The sequence below is a fragment of the Cibotium barometz genome, chromosome 28 (genome assembly GCF_041138505.1).
Source record: "Cibotium barometz isolate CiBa-2024 chromosome 28, ASM4113850v1, whole genome shotgun sequence".
Lineage (NCBI taxonomy): Eukaryota > Viridiplantae > Streptophyta > Polypodiopsida > Cyatheales > Cibotiaceae > Cibotium > Cibotium barometz.
The window spans coordinates 9610271-9628172 of NC_141073.1; the positions used below are offsets into that span (position 1 = coordinate 9610271).

The 17902-nt window shown below is 41.5% G+C and overlaps 1 protein-coding gene across 1 annotated transcript; it reads left to right on the forward strand.

The window, feature by feature from the left end:
- The first annotated feature begins 1124 nt into the window (after positions 1 to 1124).
- LOC147622475 (receptor-like cytosolic serine/threonine-protein kinase RBK1) lies at positions 1125 to 5884 on the forward strand. Its single transcript, XM_086822056.1, has 12 exons — positions 1125 to 1566; positions 2216 to 2458; positions 2681 to 2775; positions 2880 to 2998; positions 3098 to 3246; positions 3378 to 3917; positions 4011 to 4265; positions 4383 to 4540; positions 4686 to 4765; positions 4912 to 5047; positions 5259 to 5408; positions 5541 to 5884. The coding sequence occupies exons 2-12, from the start codon at positions 2242 to 2244 to the stop codon at positions 5706 to 5708; spliced, it is 2067 nt and encodes a 688-aa protein (XP_086678182.1). The 5' UTR covers positions 1125 to 1566; positions 2216 to 2241; the 3' UTR covers positions 5709 to 5884.
- The last annotated feature ends 12018 nt before the right edge of the window (positions 5885 to 17902 follow it).

Below are 17902 nucleotides of genomic sequence, written 5' to 3' on the forward strand. Positions count from 1 at the left end.
TTAATCAACTTAACTAATTTGTGGCATCCATTATCGGAAAGAGTGGCTTTTAGTTAACCCATGATAAATTTATTTTTGAGTAATTTGATATTGGAGTGTCACATAAAGTGGTTTCAATCAAGTGGGTATGACCATGCATTTAACCTAACTTTTATAATAAGTACTCATCTAGCTTATTATAGGGGTAGTTGGATTTTTTGTTTTGTTTTCACAGATGTGTTTAATATTAGGTTATCACAATAAGTATCCTTAATTAAATCTAGGAGTTGCCACCATTGTGTTTTTGAGAAAGCTTGATCTAGGATGCAGTTATTATCTTAATTAAAGTGAATCAACATATGATTGTAACAATAAGAGGTTGTTCTCACACTAGATTTAAACACCAATGGGCATAGGTGCAGTTTTCAACCACCCGCCTTTCAATCCACTCTCTCATTTACTTCATGGGGCTACAGTCAACAGTCCCACCTAAGGTCTGAGGGAGTCGGTAGTAGAAGAGTTCCTGCATGGGGCTTTGTTTTAACAAATTCCCCATGTAATTAATGAATGATGCCAATGAAGCCCTTCATTTTGAACTATGCCAAAAATGGCAGTGGAGCATTCCAGTTCAAAATGACAACCCGCTAAATTTTATCGAGGAAGAGAATCATGGCTTTTTTTTTTGCATTTCATGTGGGGTGGGGGGCTTTAGTTAAAAGAAGCCCCTTGTGGGAACTCCCTCTAAGACCAATAGAACACGAGGGATGTGAAACACAAAAAAGGAAAATGATTCTGAGCCAACTCCGCTATAGTGCGAAGGTGACATTTTCAGCCTTCAATCCTCAAATGAGTAGCTACATGACTATAAGTAGTACTATTTGAATGCTAGTAACACCAAGAAGACCCATTGGTGGTTTGCACAAGTGTTCCATGAACTAGATTGTGGGCACCCAAATGCCCTACTTGAGCGTGTGAATACCCTCTATGTAGTTTTGATTTGATTTAGTAAATGAACATTGAAGGATGTTGCCTAAACTTGTGGTGTCAATTAAGGGTGTACTTAATGTGTTAAATGAAGTAATTAAACAACGGTTGACACGATTAATCACTTTTGGATTAAATAATGTGTTGTAAGTTATCACAAAGAGGTTTATGCCAAGGTTGATTACTTGTGTAAAGTGATTATGCATGTGTGCACGCGAGCGCGAGAATTTGTCTTTCTTTTGTCTTCCTTTTTCCTGTTGTCCAATTTGCGCGTCTCTTCTGTCTTGTTGGGGCCTGTCGAGCTTTCTGGCTATGGCGTCTTCTCATCATATTTCTGTTTAATTACTATTTCCAAGCTATTTATCACCATCATTATTATCCTCCTCTAGAGTAGTATGATCCAAGTAATTTATATAATCACTGATCATTTGTAATTAGTGGGCTTTTTGAATCATCGCCTTTGCCTTAAAATCGAGGATTCCATCATTTGCGTCTTATATATAGTGGACGCTCACTTTGGCAACGAAATGAGGGTTTGAGCTGCTCTGAGATTATGGCGGGATTAAGGAAACCCACCAAGCTTTTCTGAAGATTTGTGGCAAGGTGAGAGAAGAGAAGGCGAATTTCCATGCCCTTTTGCTGGAAATGTTTGCTTACTGGAACACATTTAGAGGCAAAAAAGAGGATTTAACTTGGCTAATCCTGTTTAATAAGCCGCACAGTTTTGTTCAGTTACTGAGTAAATTCTACGCTCTTTTTGTCCCCCCTTCCCTTCTTCCCCTTCTCTCTGTGCTGCAATTAAACTCAATTCGCAGCTTAATTTCTTAAATTATTGCCTCAATCTTCTGCCAATCAGGTAATTTTGTTCTGCTTAAGCGGCCCGAGGCCTTATGCCTTGTAAATCAACCTCACTAACCATGTCTTAAACAGGAAATCTCACCAATTATGTCTTAAGTAGAAGTAGGGAAGCAAAGCAATGCCATGACAAATTAATTTGATGCCATGACAAATTAATTTGATGCCAAAAAAGAAGAAAATAGAGCCATGGCAGCTTCAATTTGATGCCAAAAGAGGGGGAGGGGTTGGGGCGCGCGGGGAGCTTGCCTTGTTGATAGCTTTAATATGATGCAAAAAACAGGTCAATTATTGCTTCAATAGGGTGCACGAGAGAAGCTGAATAGAAGAAAAGAAAAAAGCAAAAAGCAAAACAAGCAGAGTTTTCTGACACATGGAAAGCTTCATTGTGGTGCAGAAAAAAGGCAGCTGAAGCTGAAAAAAATGCAAACGTTGCCAGAGAGAACGCAGAGATGGCAGAACCAGAACCAGTTCTTGCAGGACCGCCATGGCCCTGACAGGGCCTCATTGTTGCTGGAGACAATCGCTGTGGGGCTTCCGTCTGGCGATGACCGCCGAGGCTTTGATCTTCTTTGCTGGACCATCAACATGGCTGCCCGCCCTGGAGATTCTGTCGTCGCCCTCTGGCAGCAACATTACGGCAAGTTTTCACTTTTTGCTCAAAATTTGAACACTGTTCTCAACTCCAACACTTTGCATTGAGAATCAAAACATACACACTTGCAGAGGTACATAGTGATGTATGTGTTTTTATATGTTTGCATTTCTGTAACACTAACTTTGCTCAAGATTACTTGCATAGAGTATCATTTGATAATGTGGCATTGTGATCCATATTCATTTCCCTGATTTGTTGTAACAGATACAATGCACAAGTTCATAGCTGGGCATACCTACAAACCCGAAGCCGTTGATGCTCAGTTCAAGCCATTGCAAGATTTATGTGATGTGAAACGAGTAAGTTTGATGATCAATAGACTCTATGTGCACGCACGCATGCACACGTACACGTGCACACACACGTACACAGCCATTGAACAGCTTGTACTTTTTCCTTTCAGGTGCACTTGGAGATGAGAGTTGCAACTAATGATGTTGCAGAAAAACTACTAGTTGAGGAGGTATCAGCTATGAAGGCTACCATGCTTGTTGTGACAACTTCAGGCCATCATTTGCTAAGGTACATCTGAGTCTTTATCAATGGTAGTATATTGTTATAGGCTCGTTTTACTACCATATGAGGCGGTTGTTGATGGGGTTTTTCCTACATGTGCTTCAGACATGCACAAAGAAGAGGAAGTTTTCTATGTAGACAAGTACCAGAAGGGTGCTCCATAGTCGTCGTGAAGGACTACAAGGTTCTTTACTACAAAGAAAATCACTTTCGAGCCACCTTGGTGCAAAGAGGGTGCACTCTCACACATGAAGGTTTGTCCACAAAAGCATTACACAGCTAATACTATCCAGGCACATATGTGATGCATTTTAAAGCTTTTTTTGGCTGGCCGATTTTCCCTGATGATGTGTGGTACCCACTGCATGCTTGGTACTGATTGCAGAAGGATCTTTACAGATACAAACCGCCCCCATTGCAGTGAGTGAAACTGAGACCCACTACCAGCTTGATACTGCCATCATTTCATGCAGTAAGGTATGGCCGGAAAGTGAGAGGATGTACTCGCCGAAAAGAGTTCTGGACAGTTCAGATGCTTTCTATGACTCAGATGACAGCCCTGATCATATTGGACTATCTCGTTCCTTATCCAGAAAAGCTCTTGTTTCATGTGCTGTATCGTCCTCGCATGATGAGGATGATATCATTTGTATCAAACAATCCCATAGCTGCCTGAGCATTTGGAGGGGAGGTCGTCGGGTACACCGCTCGCTTACCTTTCCGTCGGCTTGTCGATCCAAACGGGCACTCATCTTTACCCATTGCAAGTCATTGGGAAATTCATTCAAATCATACATGAGTAGTCTACGGATTGCAAGGCCTCTTAAAAGAGGCAGCACAGACACATTGTTCATCTCAGCCGAGAAACCCTGGAACATCTTCACATATGAAGAGATTTCAAAGGCAACAAATTTCTTCAGTCCAGGTCATTACCTTGACATTTTGGCTCTTCTTTTGATACATGTTATGATTCAATGATGCCTGCATTTATGTTAGCTTATTGATTTTGATTTAGCAGGTAATCTGGTGGGAAAGGGGGGGCATTCAGAGGTTTACAAAGGATTACTTCCTGACGGCCACCTTGTTGCTGTGAAAAGGCTTATTCGAGGCAATACTGGAGAGCTGAAAACAATTGATTTTTTGACAGAGCTTGGGATGATCTGCCACATCTTCCATCCTAACATCACACCTTTGGTTGGATTTTGCATTGAGAAGGGATTACATCTTATTTTCCCCTTCTTGTGGCACGGAAGCCTAGCTTCATGGCTCCATGGTAAGCTGTTTTTGAGGCATTGTTGCTTGAAAAAGTGCTCGATTAAGATTGTTGAATAGTACATTCACTGCGTGTGCGCACACCCCACCCATCCCAATGACATGATCCTGTTCACAGGCGGAAAGTTGCCAACATTGAAGTGGGCAATCAGATATAGAGTAGCTGTGGGCACTGCACGTGGCTTAAATTATCTCCACTCGGATTGCCAGCGTCGTATCATCCATCGAGATATCAAGGCCTCCAACATATTGTTGGGTCCAGACTTTGAGCCACAGGTCTGCAACAGCTGAATACAAGAGCTAGTGTTGCATTCCATTATACCTACAACATGTCGTCATCTTCATACATAGTGTTTTTCTTGGTAGAGGGAGATTTTATCATAAGACACTGTTTTTCTTATGGATTTTCTGGCATTGGCAGATCTCTGACTTTGGGCTTGCCAAATGGCTGCCTGATCAATGCTCCCACCAGATATCTACTCCAATTGAAGGAACCTTTGGGTGCGTAATTGCACTCAGCCTACTTTGATGAGAGCAGGAAATCTCATACATACCCCTTTGCAAACACATACATGTGCATTCACATACTTGCACGCACATGCACATGCCTACAGCATCATAGTAAACGGCTTGATGATTTTGGGCAGGTACCTTGCCCCAGAATATTTCATGCATGGTATTTTAGATGAGAAGACAGACGTTTTTGCATTTGGAGTTCTGCTTCTTGAGCTCATCACCGGGCGCAAGCCTATCGAGGGTTTGCAGTCAAGCCTGGTCATGTGGGTATGACCTTGAATCCTCCATCTTATAAATTTTTTCTTCATTTGCAGCACACTATGCACTATTGTGTGCACATTTCACAGAGTAACATACATGTAGAAAACTCATCATGTGCCACAGCTAATCATCATTGCCACAACTCATCATGTGCCTCAGCTATCTATCGATGTACTTCACATGTGCTCTAACGTGTGCTCTATAACATCGTGCACAGGCAAGGCCTTTCTTGGAAGTTATGAATGTGGAGGCGCTCGTAGATGCTCGACTTAATGGCGACTACGATCCACAAGAGATGCAATGTGTGATGATGGCAGCTGCCCTCTGTGTACAACAGTCGCCGCAATGCCGTCCATGTATGGGTCAGGTCAGTGCCATCTCTATGTGAAAGTCATGGGTGCTCTCAAACCTCCATGCACATGAAACTCATGAAGCTCATATGATGCTATGCAATTATGGGGCCATCAAGCCCTAATGTATCCCCTTCTCTTCATGCCAGGTGTTGCAGTTACTAACCGATGAGGTAAGCTTAGACGGGGCTGACTCGTTGAGTGTCTTGTCATCTCAATCATTCTGTTTGCAAGACCCTATTTTTGACAGCGACTACAGCTCTATTCATTACCACAACGATCTGCGCCGCCATCGAGAAATCGCCCTGCAATTCTGAGAGACACACACGCACGCACGCACGCACGCACGCACGAAACATGCACGCTCTCTAGATCCAAAAATGAGGTTGTCCACACTCTTCCTTATAAGATGGACAACGTGTAACCTACTGTCTTTCTAAAGAGACTTTGTGAGAGGAGGCCTATTTCTTTTGATGAAAATGTTTTACATCTACTTTTCTTTTTTTGGGGGAACATAATTCTTATTGTATTTATAAGCTGCACAGAGACATACAATAGTCAACTTTTTACACCTGTCTCTCCAAACCTATCACAGTTCATTATTAAGTAAGCCACAAATTTGATCCCCCCTCTCCTCCTCCCAAACAAAAGATGAGTGCTCCCAAGAAATATGGTACCCCACCTGCAAGCCACCCACGAAGCAAAGACTCACTAGTCCATCCTTTGGGAGTCTTTCCCTCCATGAACAATAGGATTCTCTAACAAGGCCATAAAGGTATGAACCAGTTGCTCTCCTTCAGATACTATCTTCGAGTCTTAGATCCAAAATTTGGCAAGCATTCCTTCAAGTCTTTCCCTACATACGCCTGCTATATGCCAATAAATGGTTAGGTTACCCTAGTATATGTGCAATCTTCTCAACAGCCTAAAAGTGGCTCGTCCTATCCCAGCCTGTAAAGCCTGCACTACCTCTACAAATGAAATGTCATTCATCTTATTTACATAATATACATATCAGCATTGATGCACACATCTATACATCAGCTCTACAACATCAAGCCCCTACCTTGATCCTTTTTGAAATATCAACCAGTTTCTCGAGTTCCAAATATCCCAAAGACAGCTATATCTAACAAGGTTAAAAACTAGATTAATTGCCCCCTCTGCTTCTACCAGTCTCCCCAACAACTAGTCCCCCAAAGTCCCTTTTACCACTATGCTAGAGAATACCCATTTATCAATTCTGCTCCACAACCCCCTAATAGTAGGGCATCCTCAGAAAGCATATCTACCATCTTCAATTGCATTTCCACACCTAGGACATATCCCAGAAGTGAAGTTCCTTTGTATTAGTTTATGTCCGAGAGGAAGAGCCCACGTACAAACCCTCCACAAAAAGGTTTGTGCGTTCATAGGAATATCCATTCCCCACAACAGTCTCCACCTCTTCATCCAAGTATTTGAACTCCACCTTACTCTCCAAATTTTGTTACAATACATCACATTTATTTCACTCTTTCTCATCTCTTCATACAGACACTTGGTGGCAACCCTCCCCAACTTGATCCCATTAAACCAAGTCCAGTCCTTCATCTAACAAGCCTCATTAAAAGCAGTAGAAACCCAACCCTTCCTTATCTCCTCCAAGGTTTGTCTTGCCACTTGTAAGTCCCTCTACTATAACACAAACGCATCCCTGATCTGTCGTAACTCTCTTTCCATCCAACCTGAGAGCTATCCCAACAGTCCGCAATCCATCTTAGCCCCCTATTATTCAATCTTCTGGTTATTCTTACATCTAACTGAGCTAAAGGGGGAGTAAATTTATGAGACCACCATAATCCTAGGCTGAGCAAAGAATTTACTGTAGCCCTTGTACATCCTTCCCACTTCATTAGTCCCATCACCTCCTTCCAATTAAGACAAAGGAACTTACACAAAAGGGGGAGCTATGAATTCTGAAAGGGGCATGACAGAATAGCTAGCTTTCCAATCCAATCCAACCCACCTCCTCTTGCATTGAACGTTGGAATCTTCAATCACCTCATTCTAGACCAAGTTTCCTCTTGCAATAAGCATTTAGGTAAGCTAGTTGCCACCCTAGCTTTGGCATGGGCAGGTGTAGAATTCCAAGCCCTCCCACACATTTAGGCAAACTAACTTTCTCCCAAGCCAACCAAGCTAGATACATCCTATCATCTCCGTTGTTTTTCTAAATAAACTTCCTAACTGGAGCCATGGTCCTCTTCCAGTGACATTTCTTGAAATCAACCACAAGGCATAGGAACATAATATATGCATTCAAGTCTGTATTAACAACAGCCACCCTGTCATGAAAGGACACACTCATCCCTTTCAATTTCCTCATTTCATTTAAAAACCTCTCAATTGCCCAATGAGTTACATCCTTGCTGGTCACCCAAACTCCAAAGGGAACCCCCAAATGCCTAACAATATGTCCCTCCCTTATCACCTCACACCCCCATCTTTCCATGTCAAAATCATCATCCTTAGTCAGGCTAATAATTTTGGATTTATGAATGTTGCATCTGGATCCAGAAGAATAATCAAATAATTGGACTATTTGCAAAGCATGTCTTACATTATCATTATCAGCCTTCAAAAAAAGTAACGAGTCATCTCTACAAAACACTGTACCACCAATTGCTTCCCCATTCCTCATCGTCAAACTTGTCACCAACCCTTTTTCTCAAGCATCTTCTAGAGCCACTATCAAAGGATGTGAAGCATTGGCAAATAGCAAGGCGAGCGGAGGGCACCCCTGTCTTATAGATCTATTGATTTCAAACCCCCACACTAGTCTTCCATTAAGCAGAGCAGCTTAGAGTAACCCCATACAATGAGTGTAAATGCATGTGGCCCATTATACTTCCAAATCCCAGCTTCTCCATAGCTCTGGCCACAAAGGACCAATGTACCCTATCATAAGATTTGTCTAGATCCAATTAAAGGATTATACACTTCTGTCCTATTCTCTGAGCCACTTTCTTACCCATCAAGGCATAAAAAATGTTGTCATAGATGGACCTCCCTTTAATAAACCCATATTGGCTCCTGGATACCACCTCTTGCAGAACATGTCTAATCCTCAAAGCAATGACTTATGCCAGGATCTTATATACCACAGTGAGCAAGGTGATAGGTCTCCAATGGTTAAACTTGTGACAAGTTGCTTGCTTCTCACAAGTTTGCTTAGGAATTAATTTCACAATCCCCTCCTTCAGATCTTTGTCCAACCTCCCTATAGAAAAAGCCTCCTTACATGTGATCCATACCAGATCTTTTAGAGATGGCCAAAAGGTAATGAAGAACTCCACTGTCGAACCATCCCACCCAAGAGATTTATCCTTCCCAAGTTTCTATAGGGTATTCTAGCATTCTTCCACCTCCACCTCTCTCTCCAACCATTTAGCTCTCTTGGTCTCCACCCTCTTATTGATCATGTCAAGCAAACTCCCCTCAGCCTGATACCTTCTTTGGGACCTGTCTTCCCTCAGGCTCAAGGTGGCCCCTAGAAACTCCACCCATTTCTGAGCCTCTCATCCTTAATATGCCCTATTACTTCCTTGTCTCCTTTCTCTTTAGCCAATCCAAATAAGTACCTCGCATGTTTCCTCCTATTATTGAAGACTCTCCACTTAACTCCCCTTTCTCCTTCCCTTTCCAACCTATCATCTTCTCTCTTCAGTTGAACGTGACACCAGGTGTATTGGTTAACCTCAACTTCAGAAAGGCCTCCCCTCTATCTCTTCCCTTTCTCCATTAGCTCACTCAATTCCCTCCTCTTCTGCCCTTAGTTTTTCTACTCTCTTAATAATTCCATGCATCTCATTAGCAAACCCTCTCCAAGATCCATCCACAACCCCTCAGTATTCTAATTGCCTCTTCAAAGAGGGTGACAAAAAACTCATCCTTTAATAATAGATTTCTCACCCTCAATTTCCTGGTAGGGAACTACCTAAGGTCATCTTCACCCCATTCAGCCACATGCCACCCCCATTTCGGGGGCATATGGTTAGATCCACTCTAGTGAAGAAGGTATGAGGTACACCTACAATAGAGACAAGAGGAAAAATGTTGTACATCTACTTTCTTACACCTACAAATGTTCGGAATGATTGGCATAGAAGTTATCCATCATCAATGGCATGCAAGCTACTATGAAAGTGACAGATTAGGAAGTGAAGCTCCACAACATAAAAACATTATTTTCATTTATACAATCGTTTTTCTTTTACAGTCTCTAAGGGTGAGAGAGAGAGAGAGAGAGAGAGAGAGAGAGAGAGAGAGGGTGAGAGAGAGAGAGAGAGAGAGAGAGAGAGAGAGAGAGAGAGAGAGAGAGAGAGAAAAGAAAGTTATATTAAACATCTTCAAAAGACCTAGTGGGTATATAAGACCAAAAGTGATACAATAGTGTCCATGCAATCTCATTATAGTACAAAACAAAACAAAGACTAGAGCTATGAGCTTGGAATGTCAAATCCAAGCCATATGATACAAAGTGGGACCAACATCATTGTCCAACGTATGGAGGTGCGACAAGGATATCGAGCATGGGGTTAGGATGTACAAAGCTCTGCAAATCTGCCGTGGGGATGGGGGTGGCTATGTGGCTCTCCAAGATCTCCTCAAGATGGGGTTGATGTATGTGTTACTTGGCGAGATCCATGGAGTCTGGGGCATCGGGCTCGCTGTAGTGTTGTGGCCCGGTCTACAGTCATGCCAAAGTGGGGTCTAGGAGGGTCGCGAACTCAAGAATATGTGGCTTGATGACGCTATGGGTATGTCATCCATGGCTAGTGGGGGAGAGAGAGAGAGAGAGAGAGAGAGAGAGAGAGAGAGAGAGAGAGAGAGAGAGAGAGAGAGAGAGAGAGAGAGAGAGAGAGAGAGAGATGGGAGTAAGACGAATCGAGTGACTGAGAGAGGGAGAGGGAGAGGGAGAGGGAGATAGAGGAAAGGAAGGAGATAAGCTTGGCTAGAGGGGAGAAAGAGGGTTGGGCTAAGACGTGGTGGTGGAGGTAGTGCGAGGACTTAGTAGTGGAGGGACTAGAGAGAGAATGTTCACATCTTTAAGAGAGAAGGGTCGCTAGCAAAATCTTCCTTTACCAATCTCTCCCAAAAAAACACACTCTATAAAAGTTATTTATTGACATGAATAACTTTAGTAAGAAACAACTAAGCCGATCTTGCTTACATAATGCACATAACTCTCTCACTCTTAGGCAGTGTTTAGGAAAAATGAGCTAGTTGAGAAAAAACTAATAATAGTGTGATTTTTTCAAAAAGTATGGCTACTTTCTTCAAATTATTTGCTTGGTGAAAAATGAAGAGGAAGTGTGTATGTTTCCTTAATGCCTCTCTTAGGACTCTAATCTTGAGGATCAAGAATTGGAACATGTCTTTGGGATCATACCCATGTCGACAAAGCCTTATCCATGTGGTTTGGTGTTGTATAAATAAGAGTCGGAGTCTAAAGACACTCTAGATCTATCATCTTACAATTTGATTGTAGATGCATTTATCTATTTCTTTATTGCTTGGGGATGAGTCCATGAGTGATTCTTGTTTGGTGAACACATGACTAGGACTTCACATACCCTATGTACACTTAACTGGTTGTCGCATCTCGTCCCTTATCTAGGAATACACAGTATGTATAGGTGCGTGTGCACATGTGCGTGCACACACGGTGTACACACATGCACTAGAAGGGAAAAAATTCACTTTTAATTTGTGACATATATTGAACATTTGTCATTCTAATTTGTGGCACGCATGCGTGCACACACACACACACACACACACACACACGCAAGGAAAAAAAAGCCGCTTTTAATTTGTGATGTATATTTAGAATTGGTCATATGATTATACTATCTAGATGACCTGCATCTATCAAATGATACGCTCCCTCTCACTCTCTCTCCTTTTCTCCTTCTCCTCGCCTCCCCTTCCTCTCACTGTCACTCCCTCTCCTCCTATCTCCCTCTCTCTTTCTCTGACCTCATCTTACACCCCCCCCCCTCTCTCTCTCTCTCTCTTTCTTTCTCTCTCTCCACCTTCTCTCTATGCCTCTCTCCACCCCCTCTCTGTTTGTCTCCCTCTATCATCTCATCTTTCTCTCTCCCCTTGATCACCTCATTTCTCTCTCTCTCTCTCTCTCTCTCTCTCTCTCTCTCCCCCCGCACCCTCTCTCTCTCACCTCATCTCCCATTGTGCCTCTCTCTCTCTCTCTCTCTCTCTCTCTCTCTCTCTCTCTCTCTCTCTTATCTCTCTCTCCCTCTCTCTCTCTCTCTCTCTCTCTCTCTCTCTCCCTCCCCTATCACCCCATCTTACACACACACACACACACACACACACACACACACACACATATATCCTTGTCTACTATCTCTCTCTTCCTCTCTTACTATATTTGCTTTTATTATTCTTTTGCATCTGGTGGCATGTCATCATCTCTCTCTCTCTCTCTCTCTCATCTCATCTCACACCTTGCCTTTCTCCCTATTCTCTCTCTCTCTCTTTCTCTCTCTCTCTCTCTCTCTCTCTCTCTCTCACCTCGTCTTACTCTTTCTCTTTCTCTTCCTCACTCCCTCTTTATCTTTCTCATCTCACTCTTTTATCTCTCTCTCTTCCTCACTCCCTCTTTATCTTTCTCACCTCATCTTAGTCCCTCTCTGTCTCTCTCCCCCTCGCCTAGTCAAGGGTGTCTCTCTCTTCCTCCCTCTCCTCGTATCTCTCTCACTCCTACCATCTCTCTCTCTCCTCTCTTACTATGTTTTCTTTTATTATTCCTTTACATGTGTTGGCATGTCATTCTCTCTCTCTCTCTCTCTCTCTCTCTCTCTCTCTCTCTCTCTCTATACATACATACATACATATATATATATATATATATATATATATATATATATATATATATATATATATATATATATATATATATATCTCCAACCATGCCCTCCCTTCTTTTCTCCCTCTATCTCTCTCACACCTTGTCTTACTTGCTCTTTCTTTCCCCCTCCCTCTTTGTCTCTCTCACCTCATCTCTCCATGTGATTGCATAGAATTGCATGTCATTGCAAGCCTTTACATGTGATTGCATAGAATTGCATGTCATTGCAAGCCTTTACATGTGATTGCATGCCGTTCAGTACTCTTTGCATGCTCTTGCATTTTTTTACATCTGCATGACATTGCTTGCCCTTGATATCTTTTTCATGTTATTACATGTGCATGTCATTACATTGCATTACATGCAATTTCTTTCCCTTTGTTATCCCTTGGATGCGCTTGCATATCCTTGCATGACTGTTTCTACCCTTCATTTATCTTTATATGCACTTACATAGCCTTGCAATGTCATTTAATGCCTTTGCATGTGATTGCAATGTCATTTAATGCCTTTGCATGTGATTGCATTTCCTTTAATACTCTTTTGTGTGTTTCATGTCATTGCGTGCTCTTTAATACTCTTTTATACTCTTTGCAACGTTTGCATAGTATTGTATGTCATTTGCATGCCCTTGAAATACATGAGCTTGCATGTTGTTGCATACACTTGCATGTCATTAAAGATTTATGAAACTTAAAATTAAAGATTTCACTTTCTTAAAAACAATGAATAATTGACAATTGACAAGGTGAATAATATACACAATTATAGGTAAAAGATAATTTTATTCTACAAAAGATATTACATTAGCCTTACATGCTTTTCTTAAAAATAATAAACAATGTAAAATAGACAAGGTGAACATACATAATTAAAAATAAAAGTTACTTTTATTCTTAAAAAATTATTACATCAGCCTTGCAAGCTGTTTCCTAAAACAACATGAAATAACTACATAACTACATGTAGCCTTACACGCTGTTTCCTAAAACAACATGAAATAACTACATAACTACATGCAACTTTGCAAGCTGTTTCCTAAAATAACATGAAATAACTATATAACTACATGCAAGCTAGTTGGTAGGAGAGGGCTTAAAGGGTTCCTAAACCTAAGTGATTTTAAGGGCTGCTCTATTCTTCCGCTCCTCATGTGGGGGATCTCCTTTGTCTTTACCAATGTAGTCGTAACTCTGCCAAGTACTGATGGTGGCTCCAATCTTTATGTTCCACACATATAGATCTCTTGAGTCTATGGGCTCATTATCCAAAAGCTTATCCCAAACATTATGGGCATCTATTGTAATTCTAAGATGCTCTTTCACATCTCTACCTAACTTCTTACACAAATCCTTGCACATAGATTCAAGTGTATCCTTAAGAGTAGAGTTGGGGGCATTTGATGAAGACAAGATTAGTGAAGGTAAGGAAGATAAAAGTGAGAAAAAGATAGATAATGAGGGAAGAATGAGGGTAGGTGAGGTAGAGAATAACAATAAGAGAGAGGGAAGGAAAGAGGGAGAATGAGGGAGGGAGAGAATCAAGGCGAGATGAGGGAGTGAAGATAGAGGGAGACTATGATGCTAAGAAAGAGAATGATAGTGAGAGAGAGGGAGAAAATGAGAGATGGGAGTGAGGGTGGGAGTGAGATCCAAGGGGTCATATATATAGATAGACTCATGCTAAAAGCACAAAGCGATTTGCATGAATAATTGCTATAATTAGCTAAAGTAATTTGCATGGATACTTGCTATAATTAGCTAAAGTAATTGCATGGATAAATGCTATATCTAGGTAAAATAATTGCATGGATAAATTCTATACTTAAATAAATGTGCCAAAATATTCCAACCATTGATAATATATAAAATGATGATGTTGACATCAACATTTAAAAAATGTTAATATATAAAATGATGATATTCCAACCATTGGCATCAACAGGAAAAAAATATTTTTGTCATTTCCATTTGAAGTATTGTAAAATACAGCCATGTCGATTGCCCCAGAAAGATAATAAAAAACAAAAAGTATATAATGTTTTTGTCATTTCCATTTGAAGCTTTGTCATTCGAAGTATTATAAAACACAATCATGTTGATTGCCTAGAAAGATAATAAAAAATAAAAAGCATATAAACCTTCATAGAGGAAGTAGATAGTGATATGACATCAATAGTATATAAAATAATGATGTTGATATCAATATAAAAACAAATGTAATTGGTTATTTCCATTTGAAGCATTGAATTACTAGAACCATCAACTTCCTCTTTCTCCATCTCTCTCTTCCTCTATCTCTCACTTCCTCTTCCTCCATCTCTCTCTCCCTCTATTTTTCTCTTCCTCTTCCTCTTCCTCTCTCTCTCTCTCTCTCTCTCTCTCTCTCTCTCTCTCTCTCTCTCTCTCTCTCTCTTCTTGCCAGGCAATCAACTAGAAGAAGGGGCCGGTCTCTCTCTCTCTCTCTCTCTCTCTCTCTCTCTCTCTCTCTCTCTCTCTCTTCTTGCCAGGCAACCGACTAGAGGAAGGGACCGGTCTCTCCCTCCGGTTTGAGGGAGGGAGGGGCAGCCAACCACTGAGAGGGAGGGGTGGCCAGTTGCTATAGAGGGAGGGTTTGGTCCCTCCCTCTCTCCTATAGGAGGGAGGAGCGCGACTTCACAATTAAGAGACGGAGGGGCACCCAACCAGGAGGGAGAGGGTGTGACCTCAACCAAGAGGGAGGGAGGGAGGGGTTGATTAGGGGCTAACCGGGCCCTCCCTCCCCCCACCTCTCAGTCAACCGTCCCTCCTCCCTCCCTCCTGCAGGGCTCGGCTCTGCAGGGCTCGGCAAGAGGGAGGGTCCAGCCCACCGCCCCTCCCGCCCCCAAACTTGGGCGGGAGGGAGGGACAAGCCCGTCCCTCTTGGCCGGCTACCCCAACAAGCAAGTGGGGGAGATGTACAGGGGGGAGAGGGAGGGGGCCGACGAAGAGACGTGGGAAGGGGCGATGAGAGGGAGAGGCAAGGGAGGGGATGGATAGCCGAAGAGGTGGGGAGGGAGGTAGGGGGAAAATGAGAGGCAAGGGGAGGGAGGGACCACAAGAGGGAGACAAGGGAGGGGTTCCCTAGAGGCGGGCGGGGGAGGGGGGGGGGGAAGAGAGGGGAGCCCAAAGGTGGGAGAGGGAGGGGTGAAAGGAGGAAGAGGCAGGGGAGGGAATGAGCGGCCGAGAGGTGGGGAGAAGGGCGGTGATGACGGTGGGAAAGAGAGGGGGGTTATGGTTAGGGCTTAACCCTTATCTTAATCCTTAAATCTGGCCAGTAAACCATTTCGAGGCAATCGAAATGGTCGCCAATGATCATATTACCAAATTCAGGGCTCAACCCTTGAATCTGGCCAGTAAACCATTTCGAGGCAATCGAATATGGTCGCCAATGATCATATTACCAAATTCAGGCTCCAAATGGGCCTTTTGGAGCCCATTAAAAAAATATAGGGCTTGTCAATGAGATCACTTGGATTCTAGATCCATGTAACATGGATCTTTTTTATCAGAGTGGGCCTAACAATTTTGAGCTAAAAAAAAGGAATAAAATATATTAGCATAAAACTCAAAAAATAGAAGAATGTTGGGCTTGAACATGACCTACCAAACTTTAAAAACAATGTATGTCAAAAGGAATATTAAGAAAAGAGGCTAGATTTATTGAAAACTAGTCTAGATACTAGAAGAAGCTCGAGTTTTACTTTCTCCACAATTTGAAGCTTGTTCTCTTCATTTCTTGCCTCTCTTACAAGTGCATCACTTATTTTTGCCATATCTGCTTCATTTCTTCTTCTTCTTCTCTCAGCCTATTTTTTCTTCCATCTTAATAGTCTGGTAAACTTCTTTAAGCTATGTTTTCTAATCATTATTTCTTTGTGATTTTATTTTGTTTGTTATGTTTGTCTATTATGGAACCTTACTAACCATGATATCATTTGTTGTGAAAACTTACAAGGTTATTTATCAACTCGACTATAAGGAAAACCAAGTGCAAGGCTTGCATCATTTTTTTAAAGTTTTATTTTAGTTATTTAGATTGTTGAGCCCATCAAAATGGTAATAACTTTCTGTTCTCCCTTTGTAGGTGAGCTCTAGGAGAAAACACGCCTCTATCTTTGAAAGTGTGGAGCTTTTCAATAGGAAGGATGTTGATGGCAGCTGGATCTCTCAACGGTTCAGGAAGTCAAGATGGATCATGATGTAACCCAGCACTCGAGGAGCATTCAAGGTAAAATGAAAAGACATTGGTGATCCTAACAAGCATTGGAAATGTAGGATCCTTGAATTCTACAGGCGGCCAAATGGTGCAATAGAGGCCCTTATGTAGCATGTTTATATGCACATGGACATAGTGCTACATCACCACTATGAAAGTACAAGATCTAAAATAAATAGTAAGATTCAGTAAAGTAGTCTTTGTTTTTTATGTTCAATACCTAATTGTTTTGTGCTCTATAGCTTAGCATTAAAATTTTCTTGCAGCTTTATATCATCGAATGTGTAGAAGTGGTTTGAATGTAGAGTGCATTAGTGAAAGAATCAATGGCTTCCATACAGAGATAGACACATTGCTATTATATGACAACCCACCCAACCATTTAGCAGCATAGGGAATCTTCTTTTACAATTTCATATATGTTTTAGCTAATGCAAATGGTACTATTGGTAGACTGGAGTCTATCCAAGTACTACCATCATCTAGCCACCCAAGAATGGGTTTGTTCTTACATAGATATCATTGGAGCATACAAATAAGATCAGAATAGATATGCATGCAACAATGAAATCATCAATAGGTTCTAAGGGCATTGTTCTGAGTTGGTTATACCATTTAGTGCCTTTGCACATATGTTTGCATCATGTGAGGATGCCAAGATAAAACAAAGTTAACATATCGTGTTGTCACTTGATAACGATTGGATGAACCAATTTTTGGGGGAGGGATGGGATGTAAAGAGGACCTTTGTAGAAGATGCCATTGAATACAAAGTAACAATGCCAGATGTTACATTCAAGTGAAATTAGAACATAATGTTTGTTTGTGTTTGTAGCAAATATTCTGTTAGAGTGACAGTCGTTAATTTTTAGCATTGGTTGTTTCTATGACCAGGTATTTCATTGGGAGGCAAACATTATGTTTGCAATTTCATTACAGAAGATGGCAACTATGGAGAGGTGTCTGGCAAAGCTTGGATCAAGACATATGTGATGGAACTCACTCTTCCATCAAAGATGTTGTAATCGAATCACAAGGTCGATACCTATTAGTGGTCAATATAGAAAGCCATTCGCCATTGGCATTTCTTAGACAAGAGATCCAATTGATTTGTAGTGATGCACCGAGAGATTTCTTTTTTAAGTTAGATGGTAGAAAAATTAGAAGTAGGAATGAAGCTTCTAAAACCTACTCTGTTTCTATCAAGCCACATATCCTAGAGGTTGTGGAATCACCTTGAGATTGTAACCTTTCCATTTATAATAAAATTTCAAGAGTTATCTTTGGTATATATGTTGTGTAGATGTTACTATGACTAAGGCTTATAGAAAACACCATTGCCATGTAAACATTAGGGGA

What these genes read in the sequence shown, in the direction of transcription:
- LOC147622475 (XM_086822056.1), top strand. Translation starts at nt 2,242, where the DNA reads ATGCAAACGTTGCCAGAGAGAACGCAGAGATGGCAGAACCAGAACCAG. An exon ending in GTCCAGACTTTGAGCCACAG is followed by an intron (nt 4,541 to 4,685) that starts GTCTGCAACAGC and finishes TGGCATTGGCAG; the next exon opens with ATCTCTGACTTTGGGCTTGC. An exon ending in AGTCAAGCCTGGTCATGTGG is followed by an intron (nt 5,048 to 5,258) that starts GTATGACCTTGA and finishes CATCGTGCACAG; the next exon opens with GCAAGGCCTTTCTTGGAAGT.